The sequence below is a fragment of the Neovison vison genome, chromosome 6, assembly GCF_020171115.1.
Source record: "Neovison vison isolate M4711 chromosome 6, ASM_NN_V1, whole genome shotgun sequence".
Classification (NCBI taxonomy): Eukaryota; Metazoa; Chordata; class Mammalia; order Carnivora; family Mustelidae; genus Neogale; species Neogale vison.
In genome coordinates, this window is record NC_058096.1 from 6,097,600 (window position 1) to 6,110,926 (window position 13,327).

The 13,327-nt window shown below is 45.7% G+C and overlaps 1 protein-coding gene across 2 annotated transcripts; it reads left to right on the plus strand.

The window, feature by feature from the left end:
• The first annotated feature begins 734 nt into the window (after positions 1 to 734).
• Positions 735 to 12,551, plus strand: PSMG1 (proteasome assembly chaperone 1). Of its 2 annotated transcripts, none has more exons than XM_044250919.1 (7): positions 735 to 900; positions 2,176 to 2,282; positions 4,962 to 5,113; positions 6,831 to 6,893; positions 8,787 to 8,988; positions 9,879 to 10,015; positions 12,333 to 12,551. In XM_044250919.1, exons 1-7 carry the CDS (start codon positions 764 to 766, stop codon positions 12,405 to 12,407), a joined length of 873 nt encoding a protein of 290 aa, XP_044106854.1. In that variant the 5' UTR covers positions 735 to 763; the 3' UTR covers positions 12,408 to 12,551. The 2 variants fall into 2 exon arrangements, with proteins under 2 accessions (XP_044106854.1, XP_044106853.1); XM_044250918.1 differs by having other exon boundaries at positions 736 to 900; positions 8,787 to 8,985.
• The last annotated feature ends 776 nt before the right edge of the window (positions 12,552 to 13,327 follow it).

Genomic DNA, 13,327 nt, shown 5'->3' on the forward strand with positions numbered 1-13,327 from the left:
TTCCAAGCCGCGCGCAGGTCCCGATCCCCGCTCGGTGACGCAGGTAAGCGGACCTGGGTCTCACGGCAGCACCGGGCACCGCCCCACCTCCGACCCGGCGCGGCGGCCCCTCGGGCTCGGCGAACCCGCTCGTCCCGCGCGCTCCAGCGGAAACAGCCGAGCCCGCACCCACCGCACAGCTCGCTCCGTCACGGGAGGCCACCGTCGGCGAAGTGCCGTCGGGACGGGACGCGGCCGCGTCCCGAGGAGAAGCGAACTATGCTCGCGTTCGCGTAAACGGAGACGGGCTGGACCGTCAGCCCCGACCTGTGAACTCTTACCGCAGAGTAAAACCCGCGTTTGACCCCCCCACGGAGCGCCGTATTTCTGCCCCGTCTCGGCCCGCAGCACCGCCCCCTCCCCACGCCCCCCCACGCCCCGGCGAAGGGGAACGGGCGCCGCGGGAAGGAAGGCGGGGGAGCGGGGCGGGTTTCCCCGCGCGCGTTCCTCTCTCCCGTGCGCCACCTGCCGGGACAGGACGCGCCCCCGCCCCGCGCTGGCCTCTCTAGCCCGGAGTCTTCCGACCTCTCGGTGTCGCCGCGCGCTCCGGCTCTAGAATAAGACGCTCGAGACTGGTGCGGCCGCAGGGGTCCGCGCGCGTGCGCGGGGGCGTGGCTCAGGGGTGCGGAGGCGGAGCACGGGGCGTGGCGGTGCGCGGCTGAGGGCGGGGCGCATGCGCCGTGCTAGGGCTCCGCGGACGGGCCCGGACGCTGGCGCGGGTACCATGGCGGCCACGTTCTTCGGCGAGGTGGTGAGGGCGCCGTGCCGCGCTGGGACCGAGGACGAGGAGGAGGAGGAGGAGGAGGGGAAGAGGGAGACGGCGGAGGACAGGGAGGTCCGGCGGCAGCTGGCGCGGAAGAGGTGAGGTCCGGGGGTCGGGCGCGGAGTGGCGCTGGCCTGCGGCGGCCTCCCTGGCGTGCGTACCGCCGGGGCTTCCTTTGCGGGGACTCGGGGGCCGCCGTGCGCGCTCGTAGCGGGTTCCCGGGAGGCCGTCGTTGGTGGTTCGTGGTCCGTGGACGTAAGGCAGCTCTCCCAAAGCCTTTTTATCCTCCGCTCCGCTCTTCGTTAGCCTCGGTGTCCGTAGCAGGTGGAAAACCCGCCTCTTTAAAAAGATCAAAGAAAATACAAAATGACCCTTCGCCCCAACCCATTCACGTAGATTGGACAGTGGTGACGGCGTCGCCGCATGTATTTTATCCCCCCACTTCGGAGTCCCAGGGACCGCGGCCTTGCACGTCCCCGCTTTTCGGAATGCGCCTCGAACGACGGAGGCGTTTTCCCGAGTGTGCTCTAACAGCTCCTGACGAAGGTAGTCGCCTGATACCGTGTAGTACCGGCGCAGGACCAGACTCGCGCAGCAGTGTCAGACGCCGGGTGTTTCAGTGAATTCGTGTAAGCCAGAATCCGGACGAGGTCCACACGTTACTTTTCGACGTTCTGTCTCTCTTGAGCTGCCGGTCATTTAGAGCAGCCCCCCTCCCTTCTCACCCCTGCCGAGATTAGTGTTGGGTAGGGTGTCCCACACCCTGAATTTGTCTGATTTATCCTGTTCGTTCTCTCCCTGCATTCTCTGTGGATGGATGTTCCTCTTGGAGGCGTGGTGCAAGCTCAGTACTCTGCTGGCGGGAGGGTGGTGCTTCCCATTTCTTGTTGCACACTGTACCCGTTTGTGCCACTCTGGGGGATGCTGAGGTTGATCACTGGGTCAGGTTGGACAGCCTGATCTCTGTTTTGGAGTTCTCCATGAATTTTGCATCAGATTTTTTTTTTTAAGATTTATTTATTTATTTGACAGAGATCACAAGTAGGCAGAGAGGCTGGAGGGGTGGGGGGAGCATGCTCCCCGCTGAGCAGAGAGCCATTCCGGGCTGGATCCCAGGACCTCGGGCTCATGACCTGAGCGGAAGGAAGAGGCTTGAACCCACTGAGCCACCAGGCACCCCTGCATCAGATGGTTTTATCTGTTACTTATTGTTGCCTGAATCTGTTGTTTCCCTAGATGGTAATTACATTCTTTATGAAATTAAAGCCTGCATATTGCTGATTACAGAATCATGCTTCTAATATCCTTTTCCTCATAATAGGTACTAATTATGTTTAAGTTGCTTTAGTTTCGTCTTTTGTTTTTTGTGTTAGGGAGGTGCGGCTCTTTCGAAGACAAACAAAAACATCTTTGGAAGTTTCTCTGCTGGAAAAATATCCTTGCTCCAAATTCATAATTGCTATAGGAAATAATGCAGTAGGTGAGTAGAAATGGGTTAGAATGGTCGTTTTTTTTTTTTTTTTAGAATGGTCGTTTTGTTGAAAGAACAAAATCCGTGGGAGGTGGGTGGGGAACGGCATAACTGGGTGATGGGCATTAAGGAGGACATGTGATGTACTGAGCCCTGGGTGTTGTATGCAGTGCAGCTGATCAGTCACTGTACTCTACGTCTGAAACTAATAAGGACTGAATGTTAATTGATTGAATTTATTATTTTTATTCTTTTATTTTTTCAAAGATTTTGTTTATTTGACAGATCACAAGTAAGCAGAGAGGCAGGCAGAGTGAGAGAGAGAGAGAGAGGGGAAGGAGGCTCCCTGCTGAGCCGAGAGCCTGATGTGGGGCTCCATCCCAGGATGCTGGGATCATGACCTGAGCTGAAGACAGAGGCATTAAGCTACTGAGCTACTCAGGTGCCCCTAATTGATTGAATATAAATAAAAAATTTAAACAAGAAACCCCAAAATCCCGGTTACTTACTTCTTAACCCTGGTACTTCAAATGTCTGTTACTTTTTTAGAAAAAGTCGTAGCAGGGTAACTTTGTATCTGAGTAAAATCTGTGCCTGCTCAAATGATAACCGTCTTTTTTTTTTTTTAATTTCTTTTCAGCGTAACAGTATTCATTGTTTTTTGCACCACACCCAGTGCTCCATGCAATCCATGCCCTCCCTAATACCCACCACCTGGTTCCCCCAATCTCCCCCCCCCCCTTCAAAACCCTCAGGTTGTTTTTCAGAGTCCATAGTCTCTCATGGTTCCCCTCCCCTTGCAATTTCCCTCTACTTGCCTTCCCTTGCAATTTCCCCTCCCCTTGCAATTTCCCCTCTAATGCCTCCCCTTGCAATTTCCCTCTACTCCCTTCTCCTCTCCATCTCCCCATATCTTCCATGTTATTTGTTGTGCTCCACAAATAAGTGAAACCATATGATCATTGACTCTCTCTGCTTGACTTATTTCACTCAGCATAATGTCTTCCAGTCCCGTCCATGTTGCTACAAAAGTTGGGTATTCGTCCTTTCTGATGGAGGCGTCATACTCCATAGTGGACTACATCTTCCTTATCCATTCGTCCGTTGAAGGGCATCTTGGTTCTTTTCACAGTTAGGCGACCGTGGCCATTGCTGCTATACACATTGGGGTACAGATGGCCCTTCTTTTCACGACATCTGTATCTTTGGGGTAAATACCCAGGAGTGCAATTGCAGGGTCATAGGGAAGCTCTACTTTTAATTTCTTGAGGAATCTCCACACTGTTCTCCAAAGAGGCTGCACCAACTTGTATTCCCACCAACAGTGTAAGAGGGTTCCCCTTTCTCCACATCCCCTCCAACACATGTTTCCTGTCTTGCTAATTTTGGCCATTCTAACTGGTGTAAGGTGGTATCTCAGTGTGGTTTTAATGTGAATCTCCCTGACGGCTAGTGATGTTGAACATTTTTTCATGTGTCTGATAGCCATTTGTATGTCTTCATCGGAGAAGTGTCTGTTTATATCTTTTGCCCATTTTTTAATATGATTGTCTGTTTTGTGTGTGTGGAGTTTGAGGGGTTCTTTATAGATCCTGGATATCAACCTTTTGTCTGTACTGTCATTTGCAAATATCTTCTCCCATTCCGTGGGTTGCCTCTTCGTTTTGTTGACTGTTTCCTTTGCTGTGCAGAAGCTTTTGATCTTGATGAAGTCCCAAAAGTTCATTTTCGCTTTTGTTTCCTTTGCCTTTGGAGACGTATCTTGAAAGAAGTTGCTGTGGCTGATATCGAAGAGATTACTGCCTATGTTCTCCTCTAGGATTCTGATGGATTCCTGTCTCACGTTGAGGTCTTTTATCCATTTCGAGTTTATCTTTGTGTACGGTTGATAACCGTCTTTTTTGACAGACTTTTAAAAATTAAGATTTAAAGGAAGTGTGCTTTGGTTAAGGAAGTTGTAAATCACAGGAACTGAGTTTATAGTGTGTCCATGTATCCACATGTCCTCAGAGTCCTGGTACTGTTTGGGCCAGACTCAGAGTGACAGAGGTGGTGTGTGTATATGGCCCCTTTGGAGCAGTGGTTCTTAAATGTTTTTGAAGTAACAGGATCCTTTGAGAACAGGATGAGAACTCTGAAAATACCAGTGATGGTCCCTAATGTTTTTGAGCACTCAAGTTTGAAGATCTGTACATGCATGACTCCATTTGATAGGTTAAGAGTGCAGGGTCCAGCTAGGACAGCAGATGCATGTAGGTGTGCAGACTTGTGTGATTCTGGCTGGTGCACAGGCTCTGGGGGTGAGACCTGGGAGCCTCTAGGAAGTCAATTTTGCCCTGTCAGGTAGCCCTTGCTTGCAGGACATAGTAAGTAAGTGGTAAATAACTGTTGACTCGTTTATATGAAGTTCTCCTGGCCGACAGTTTCCCCGCAAGTCTTACCTTGTGACGGTGTGGTACAGCCCGGCAGTAAACCTGTGTTCTGAGTTCCTGCCTCTGATACCATCTGTACTGAGGTGGTTTAACTTCTTGAGTCCTCAGTTTCCTTTTCTGTAAAATGGCTGTGTAAGGTTAGTGGTCTTAATGGCTCTTGTAGGTCTCAAATTCTACAGTAACTTGAAATCGTTTTTGCTTCTAGGAAATGCTGCTTGCAGACATGGCACTAACTGATGTGAATTGTTTTTCACAGCGTTTTTGTCGTCATTTGTAATGAATTCGGGAGTCTGGGAAGAAGTTGGCTGTGCTAACCTCTGGAATGAATGGTGTAGAACAACGGACACGACACATCTGTCCCCCGCAGAGGCCTTTTGTGTATTTTATCATCTGAAATCGAGTCCCTCGGTATGTGGGACTTGGATGCTTTCAGAGGGAGCTGTTTAGGCATCATTCGTGTGGTGTTCATTTGAATTTTGTGTTCCTTTATATCTACTTCTGGGCTGACGAATTGCCCCTGTAGGCAGTGCTGTTACTTATATAAATATCAGTGTGGCGAACACAGTGTGCTGATAAAGTCCTAGGAAATTCTGAAATAACTTTGTTAGGAAAAACCATAGACAGCAGACATTCACACCTTGCTCTCATTCAAAAAATTATTTCAGCTGGTAACTCTGAATGTGCAAAAATGTGTTCACTCTGTGAAAGCAGGGAGTTCACTTTTGTGGCAGGATACCCAGGATTTAGCAAATGCCTGGTACATGCTAAAAACTCTGGTAGTGTTGATTGAACAAATGAATGCTTTATGCGTTCTGAGCATAATTCTCTTGACTTTAAGCTTTTACCCTAACCTGATTTTTTAACCCCTGAAAGTCATTCTGTAGCTGACACCGAGTGATTTCCTTGTGTCCTATGCGTTCAAATCCTAATCTTGGGTCCATTCAGAGAACACAGCATACAGGGCGATTTGAGAGTCAGGCAGATGAGGTGGCCAGGCAGGTGCTGTGTCTCCCCCACCTGCTTGTCTGACAGAGCTCCATTCCCCAGCTGCTGAGCTGTTGAACACGGGCCAGCACAGGGATTTAAACAGTGAAAGAAGCTGCTGAGTCCCTAATACTGTAATGGGGCTTATTTCAAAAGGTAAAGACCCAATGTTAGCCTTGAAAACTGTAAATTTTGATCTTTTAATACTTCTAGTTTGTTTTTTAACATGCTATCCAAAGTTATTTAAGATTGCTTAAGGATTTTTATGCACATCTAGCATTTATAGGAAATAAGAATGTATAAAGTAAGCATGTTTTTGATCTCATCTTTAGTTGGGAAGATTGTACTTTAGAACAGATTGAAGGTCCAGTAGGAGAAATTTCCGTCACCTTTTCTAGTCGTACATTCATTATATATTTCTTGATTATGCACAACCTACGTGTGTAGTTTATTATATGTCCAGTCTTTTTCTTGTCCCCCATCCCACTGTACTTTTTTTGCCTTCTTTGCTTCCTTTGGGTAATTAAGTGTTAGCATTTCTGGCAATGTTTTAGTAGATGTTGAGTTCTGTGGATAATATCATTCCATGAGCATTAATAATCAGGAACCCAACCTTTTACGGCATTGTGGCATTACAGATTATTTTGCTTTGAGTATGTGGGTTAGAACTTGGTTTCTAAAATAAGACCATGTCTTCAGAGACATCAGTACTGTTTCACAATGCCATTTGGGTTGAGATGCTGTCTGGCTGCCATTCACTCTGAAAGCACCTAGAGTTTGTATAATGCTTATGTTAATAGTGTTTACATTTGTTTTGTGTTTGGCCTTCCCAGTGTATGACCCCTAGAAGGGCAGCAGGACTGGTATCATTCTTGTGTCATAAAGAAGATTCTGGTAGCATTTATTGATAGTGTCTTCAGTGTCTCCTATGCAAACTCTTGTGGTCACTCCGTTCATGTGTACTTTATTCTCATGTTAACTGCCAGTAGTGGTTTGATTTGAATAAATAAGCCAATAGCAAATTAAGAAAGCAAGTACTATCTAAAGGTTATATTAGGATTCAAATGGTGTGTATATGGTGGTAGTTCGGAGTGTGTCAAATTCATTTGACCTGACGAAACACTTGGATGTTATTTTCCAGGTCGTCCTCTGTCAGTGCAGCTGTTACGTAGCTGAAGATCAGCAGTATCAGTGGCTGGAAAAGGTAAGAGAAACGAAGACGGGTGGGCTCCCTTTTTTAAGGGCTCCGTGTCTTAACGCTTGAGCCTACATGGTCACATGCAAAGCAGGAAAGTATTTGTTTTTTTTTTTCTTAAAATTATCATGGGAAATTAAGTATCATAGGAAATTGTTATGGAATATAAAGAATAAAATAACTCATTTAACAAATGTTTTGAAGATTATAGGCCAAAGAAGCATAAAACAGTTGGATCCTTTTCATCTGCTGTATTGTTACGTTTGAAAGAAAGCCAACCAGGCGCCCAGCTATCTAAATAAATAAATAAATAAATATTTAATTTATTTATTTGAGAGAGAGAGAGAGCATGTGCACACAAGCAGGGGGAACTGCAGGGAGAGGGAGAAGCAGACTCCCCGCTGAGCAGGGAGCTGGATGCAGGACTCAGTCCCATTGATCTGATCCTGGGATCCTGACCTTAACCAAAGGCAGATGCTTAACTGGCCGAGCCACCCAGGCACCCCAATTTGTGTTCCTTCAATTTAAGTAGCATGATTGTTATGTCAAGAATATTTTATTATTTTTGTACTATGGGACAACTTTTCCAGAACTTCAGATTTTTTCATTAATATATTTTTTTTCCTCAGGGACAATCTGCATCCCCCTACCGTTTGGCTCATGTCAGCCACAAAATCCTGATAAACACACACAGTCTAACAGAGTGGTCAAGTGTGAATTCAGAGTATGAGTGTTGTAGGGAGGCTAATAAATTAGGACTAGTGAGTAATGTGCTGTTTCTTAAATGGGATGTACCTGCTGATGTTAGCTATTTTGTGTTGATTTACTAAGCTGTGAGATGATGAAGTTAGTCTTAGAAATCATTAATGATGTGTAAAATTTATAGTTCTGTTGTTATTATTAGAAATAGCCATTTTGGGGCGCCTGGGTGGCTCAGTGGGTTAAGGCCTCTGCCTTTGGCTCAGGTCATGATCTCAGGGTCCTGGGATGGAGCCCCACATTGGGCTCTCTGCTCAGCAGGAAGCCTGCTTTCTCCTCTCTCTCTGCCTGCCTCTCTGCCTACTTGTGATCTCCGTCTGTCAAATAAATAAATAATCTTTAAAAAGAAAAAGAAATAGCCATTTTCTTTTTTTTGTAAAATACTTCCCGACAAGGTAGGGTGGCCTAAAGTTTACTTTTTGTTCTTAAAAAACCCCCCAAAACAAAAAAACTGCTTTTTTTGGTTTACAAGACCATAGATTTTAAAAGCTGGAAAGGGTCCTTGGAACTTCACAAAATACATGCTTAGGAGAAAATAAAGGTCTAGAGTGATTAAAACTTGCCTATAAGCAAAAGACTTAAAAATGCGTTTACGGAATATTGCAGTGAACAACACTATTGTGAATGCAAGGTTGCAGCTTAGAAACATCTTTATTAAAGTGTTACTGAACGCAGGAACACACGGATTAGAGAAGGGGGATCACTTCCTTTTGCTGATACACTGTTAGTCTGAATGTCGCTTGCAAGTAATGTGCTGTTCTTAGAAACATCTGTATTGGAATAGGTCTCATAGTTAAGCAGCTCCTTTACCCTGGAAGCCTGTCCTGGTGTTAGCACAGCTGCGCCGGCCATGTTTCTTCCTGACTTCACTGGCTGCACACGGCAGCCCCCTCAGGTGGGCAGCACTGTCCTCTATTCATAGCTGAGGAAAGGGAATTAGAAAAGGTCAGCAAACCAGAAAGTGACAGAACCAAGCTCAAACCTGGGTAAAGGGACAGCAGATGTGTTCTCTTTTCCATTGGACGCGTCTACCTCTCAAGGGGAATATTACTGTGAACGGTGTTAGATAAATAGCTAGAGGAATGTTTCTGTTCTGTAACAAAATTATGTTTGTATTTTAATTTGAGGTCAATTTTGCCTTAGGTCTTTGGCTCTTGTGCAAGGAAGAATATGCAAGTGACGATTCTCACATGTCGGCATGTTACTGACTATAAAACTTCAGAATCTACTAGCAGCCTTCACTCTCCTTTCCTGAAAGCCCTGAAAACACAGAATTTCAAAGAGCTTCCATGCTGTTCACTGCTCGAACAACCAAATATCGTACATGACCTTCCTGCAGCAGGTGGTGGTAAAATTTGTGACATTTACAGTGTATCTTGTTAATGCTTTATTGGTTATTAGTTACTACTGTAATTATTAGGGGACTTTTTAAAGTAGTTTGCTCATGATGATTAGCAATACCAATGTATTGCTTTAATATCTCTTGTTGCTAGTATGTTGTGTGTATTTTGAGTTTTAACATTGTCCACACACGCAGTTACGATGTGAGAACAGCTCAGAATTCTTAACTGAGTTCTGAAACTGAAGTTTCTTGACTATTTTATTTTTTATTCCTGTTACTGATTATACCCTAACATCACATCAAATGTGAGATTGTCACGTACTCTTTGGTAGCTAATATAATTGTTATTTGTTAGTAAGTAGGTTTTTTTCCCCTTAAATGTGAAGTTTACTGGAGTAAGTGGCTAATCTGTTTTATTATATTCAGCAAAATTTAAATCTTGTAGTTACCTATGATGTGTCTCAGTATATTCAGGAAATGTAAAATAAGCAATATTTACAAAAGCAAGAAATTATTTAGCGAAAATAAATTGGCTTTGAAAGAAAATATACATTATAAGTGGTTTGATATGACAGTAAACACTTTAAGGAAAGCAACAGAGAACTACTTTTAAGAGTAGCCTTTTTTTTTTTTTTTAAAGATTTTATTTATTTATTTGAGAGAGAGGGCATGGTGGGGGAGGGTCAGAGGGAGAAGCAGACTCCCCACTGAGCAGGGAACCTGATGTGGGACTCGATCCTGGGACTCCAGGATCATGACTTGAGCCGAAGGCAGTTGCTTAACCAACTTAGCCACCCAGGCACCCAGAAGTAGCCTTTTTTATTTAGAGATGTTTAGTTTAAAAATCATACAGTAGAAGACTTAAGTGGTTTTTCCCCTTGTGTTATTCACAGTTCTGAGTTACTGTCAAGTGTGGAGGATTCCTGCAGTTCTGTATTTGTGTTACACTGATGTGATGAAGTTAGACCTAATCACAGTTGAAGCTTTTAAGCCTGTCCTTTCTTCCAGAAGCTTGAAAGGTTTGGTTAAGGTAAGGTTTTAGCTCATTGACTTAATACCTGAGTTACAACAAACTTAATAACAATGGTAAATTTAAGTTACTGGTTTAAAACTTAAGGAATGCTTAGAGATCTTTTTTCCTCCAAGTAAAGCTTTCTGATCTGGCACTTTGAATTGGATTGCTGCCCTTTCTTTTAGATGTACTTCTGTAACTGGAGAGATGTTTTATTTAAGCTTTTTCATGGTAGACCAGTGCAGTGCATTGATACAAATCCCAGATGGCTGTGTAGAGGGATGGTTTGACTGTTCAGGAAGTTTCTGTAACTAATTCACTTGGAAGGTTGTAATATTTAAGAAGGAATTTTTGAGCACAGCATGGATTAAATTATCAACGTGGATTCACTTAATTTTGCATGGGCCTGGCTATGTGAAGGCAAGATAAACCTGCTCTTTGTGTGTATATCCCTGGGCTCTTTCCCTAGAAAAATTCCTATCAGAACATGTACACCAAAAGTTTTGCCTGTGGTTTCAGGTAGTTTAGGAGGTCCTGTCCTTTCCCTAGGAGATTGGCTGAAAGTGTATGTGCCCTGGGTAAGATTTTCTCTCGTACAGGGGAGAGACAACAATAGCGTTCCACAGTGGGAGTCCTGTTTTATTGTAGAACGACCATTGATGTTAGGAAATCTTTTCTGGCAAGTTCTTTTAGAGTTAGCTCATTGTACTTGTCTCATTAAATTAGTTTGCTTGCTCGACGGTCAGCTCCGTGGGAATGGACCGTGTTTTTCCATCTTGGCGTCCCCCAGTCGTCAGGTACCTGGAAATTAGGAGAATGCTTTCCCAGCCATTTGTTGAATTAGTAAAACTTAAGACCAAGTTCGTATAATTCAAGCATGGTTTTGTATCAGCTGGAGTCATGGGTAAGCTTTTTGAGCAGCTGAGTTTCTAGGTAGCGGTGCTTTCAGAGGACACAGCTAACGGCTGTGTTTGCTTGTGTGGTTGACTGAGGGCCCTGCCCGCGGCGGCGTGAGCGCAGACCCGCGCCGGGCTCGGTCTAGTGCGGCCGGCACTCCGCGCGCGCTCTGGAAACGACTCGTCGCGTGGAGGCTAAGTCCGCCTGCAGCTTCCAGGAGGCTTCTTTGAAGGGGAGAGTGAGAGAACTTCTCGTAAGTGTTCATTGCTTCCTGGGAACGTAATGATGGCGGAGGGTGCAGTGGCTGTTTGTGGAGGGCGGTTGTCTCTCAGCCGCGAGCCGATGTGGTCATCCTCAGTTGGTCTGAGCGGGCGCGGGGTCAGTGACGCGGAATTCTCCCGAGCGTCTCTGGAGCCAGGTGAGTGCCACGGCCCGGGGGTGGCACAGGCCACCGTCGCGCCAGCGGGACGGAGGAGAGCACCCCCTGGCGGGCCTGCCACAGCGGGGCGAGGGCCGTCTGAGGAGAGGCCGGCCGTGCAGCTGGTCCGAGATGGAAGCGGGCAGCGTGGACGAGGGCAGGCTCGGAGCCAGGGCGCGCGGGGGTGGGTGCGGGGGCTGCGAGCGCTCCTGTCGGGGAGAGGCCGGCCGGGAGGGTCATCTTGCACTAGAGGTCTCCGACAGCCTGTGGAGGCCGTAAGGCGTCGCCATAAAGTTTTGGGCTTAGGGGGTTCATCTACTTAAATACTTCAAATTCCTGAAGCTCTGAGGCGCGCGGATGTGTCACCTCCTGAAAGTGGAGATTCAGGGCAAGGTCCGTTTCTTTGTGAGCCTTCCTGTTTCCATCCTCAGAGTGTAGGGCTGGAGTGTGCCTGTTGTTCCTTTTTTTTTAAATTTTAAATTTTTAACTTTTTATAAACATATAATATATTTTTATCCCCAGGGGTACAGGTCTGTGAATCGCCAGGTTTACACACTTCACAGCACTCACCATAGCACACGCCCTCCCCGATGTCCATAACCCCACCCCCTCTCCCGTCCCCCTCCCCCAGCAACCCTCAGTCTGTTTTGTGAGATGAAGAGTCACTTACGGTTTGTCTCCCTCCCAATCCCATCTTGTTTCATTTATTCTCCTGCCCACTTAAGCCCCCATGTTGCATCTCCACTTCCTCATATCAGGGAGATCATATGATAGTTGTCTTTCTCCGCTTGACTTACTTCGCTAAGCATGATACGCTCTAGTTCCATCCACGTTGTCGCACATGGCAAGATTTCATTTCTTCATTTCTGTACTTCTATTACTTCTATTACTATGGCTGCATAGTATTCCATTGTGTATATATACCACATCTTCTTTATCCATTCATCTGTTGATGTGCCTGTTCTTTCTAACTGGGTTCTCCATCACACTGTATTGATGACTTTTTTTTTCTTCTTCCAGAATATTCCTCAGAGCACAGAGATACTGAAGAAATTGATGACAACAAATGAAATTCACAGTAACATTTATACATGATTCCGGAGATAGTTTTGTAAAGTGTATTACCATCCATTCCTTCAAGGGGAGCAGGGTGTATAGGTTTTTGGTTATTTTTTTTTTCCCCCAAGGGGGTATTTTGTGGATGTACAAACAGAATAAACTTATTTTAAATTCATTGTAGTTTTAGTTCCTTTTTTATGGTGGTACTCTTGATCACTAAGATAAGCCAGAAGTTTTTCTTTAGCCACTAGGTGGGAGTATTGTTTTGAGTATTTAGTACTAATTTAGTGAAAATTTTAAAAACCTACAGATAACAACAGGTTTAGTAAAATGTAAGTAGAGTTACTTTAGTGCAGTAGTTCTGTGTGATATCTGAAAGTTGATTTGCTAATGATGATTGTTTTATTTATAAGAGATAGAGCATGGGCTGGGGGAAGAGGGGAGGGGGGAAGCAAGCTCCCCACCGAGCAGGGAGCAGGGAGCCCTGGGAGCAGGGATCCCAACCCCAGGGCTCCATCCCAGGACTCCTGGATCATATGACCTGAGCCGAAGGCAGACATTTAACTGACTGAGCCACCGAGGTGTACCTATTGGTAATTCTTAATATGTGAAGTTTATATTTTATAGGTTCTTCAGGTTTTTTGTGGGTAGAAACGGATCAGGTAACAAAGTTAGATATTTCCTTAAAATGAAATGAAAAGAAATGTGTATTTCATCACTTCTCAGTACTGTCTGCCAGGCAGGCTCTTTGTGCAGACTTTCCCGGGCCCTGGTGCAGGGTTAACTGTCTTGGCGGGACCAGCTCGGCTACGGCAGGCCGCAGTTGCTAGAGCGTGACCGAGTCGTGAGCTCGAAGTACTGCCCTGCTGCAGGAAACCACACGCTACACTCTGTCGGTGGAGAGAAGTTTCACAGTGGTGAAGTTGAGGAATGTTGGTCTCTTTATAAGTTATGGA

Bases quoted from the DNA above. Each gene is read 5' to 3' on its own strand.
- PSMG1 (XM_044250919.1), top strand. From the start codon at position 764: ATGGCGGCCACGTTCTTCGGCGAGGTGGTGAGGGCGCCGTGCCGCGCT. The intron at 901-2,175 runs GTGAGGTCCGGG...TTTTTGTGTTAG, and splicing joins CGGCAGCTGGCGCGGAAGAG to GGAGGTGCGGCTCTTTCGAA. The intron at 8,989-9,878 runs GTGGTAAAATTT...TGTTATTCACAG, and splicing joins TGACCTTCCTGCAGCAGGTG to TTCTGAGTTACTGTCAAGTG.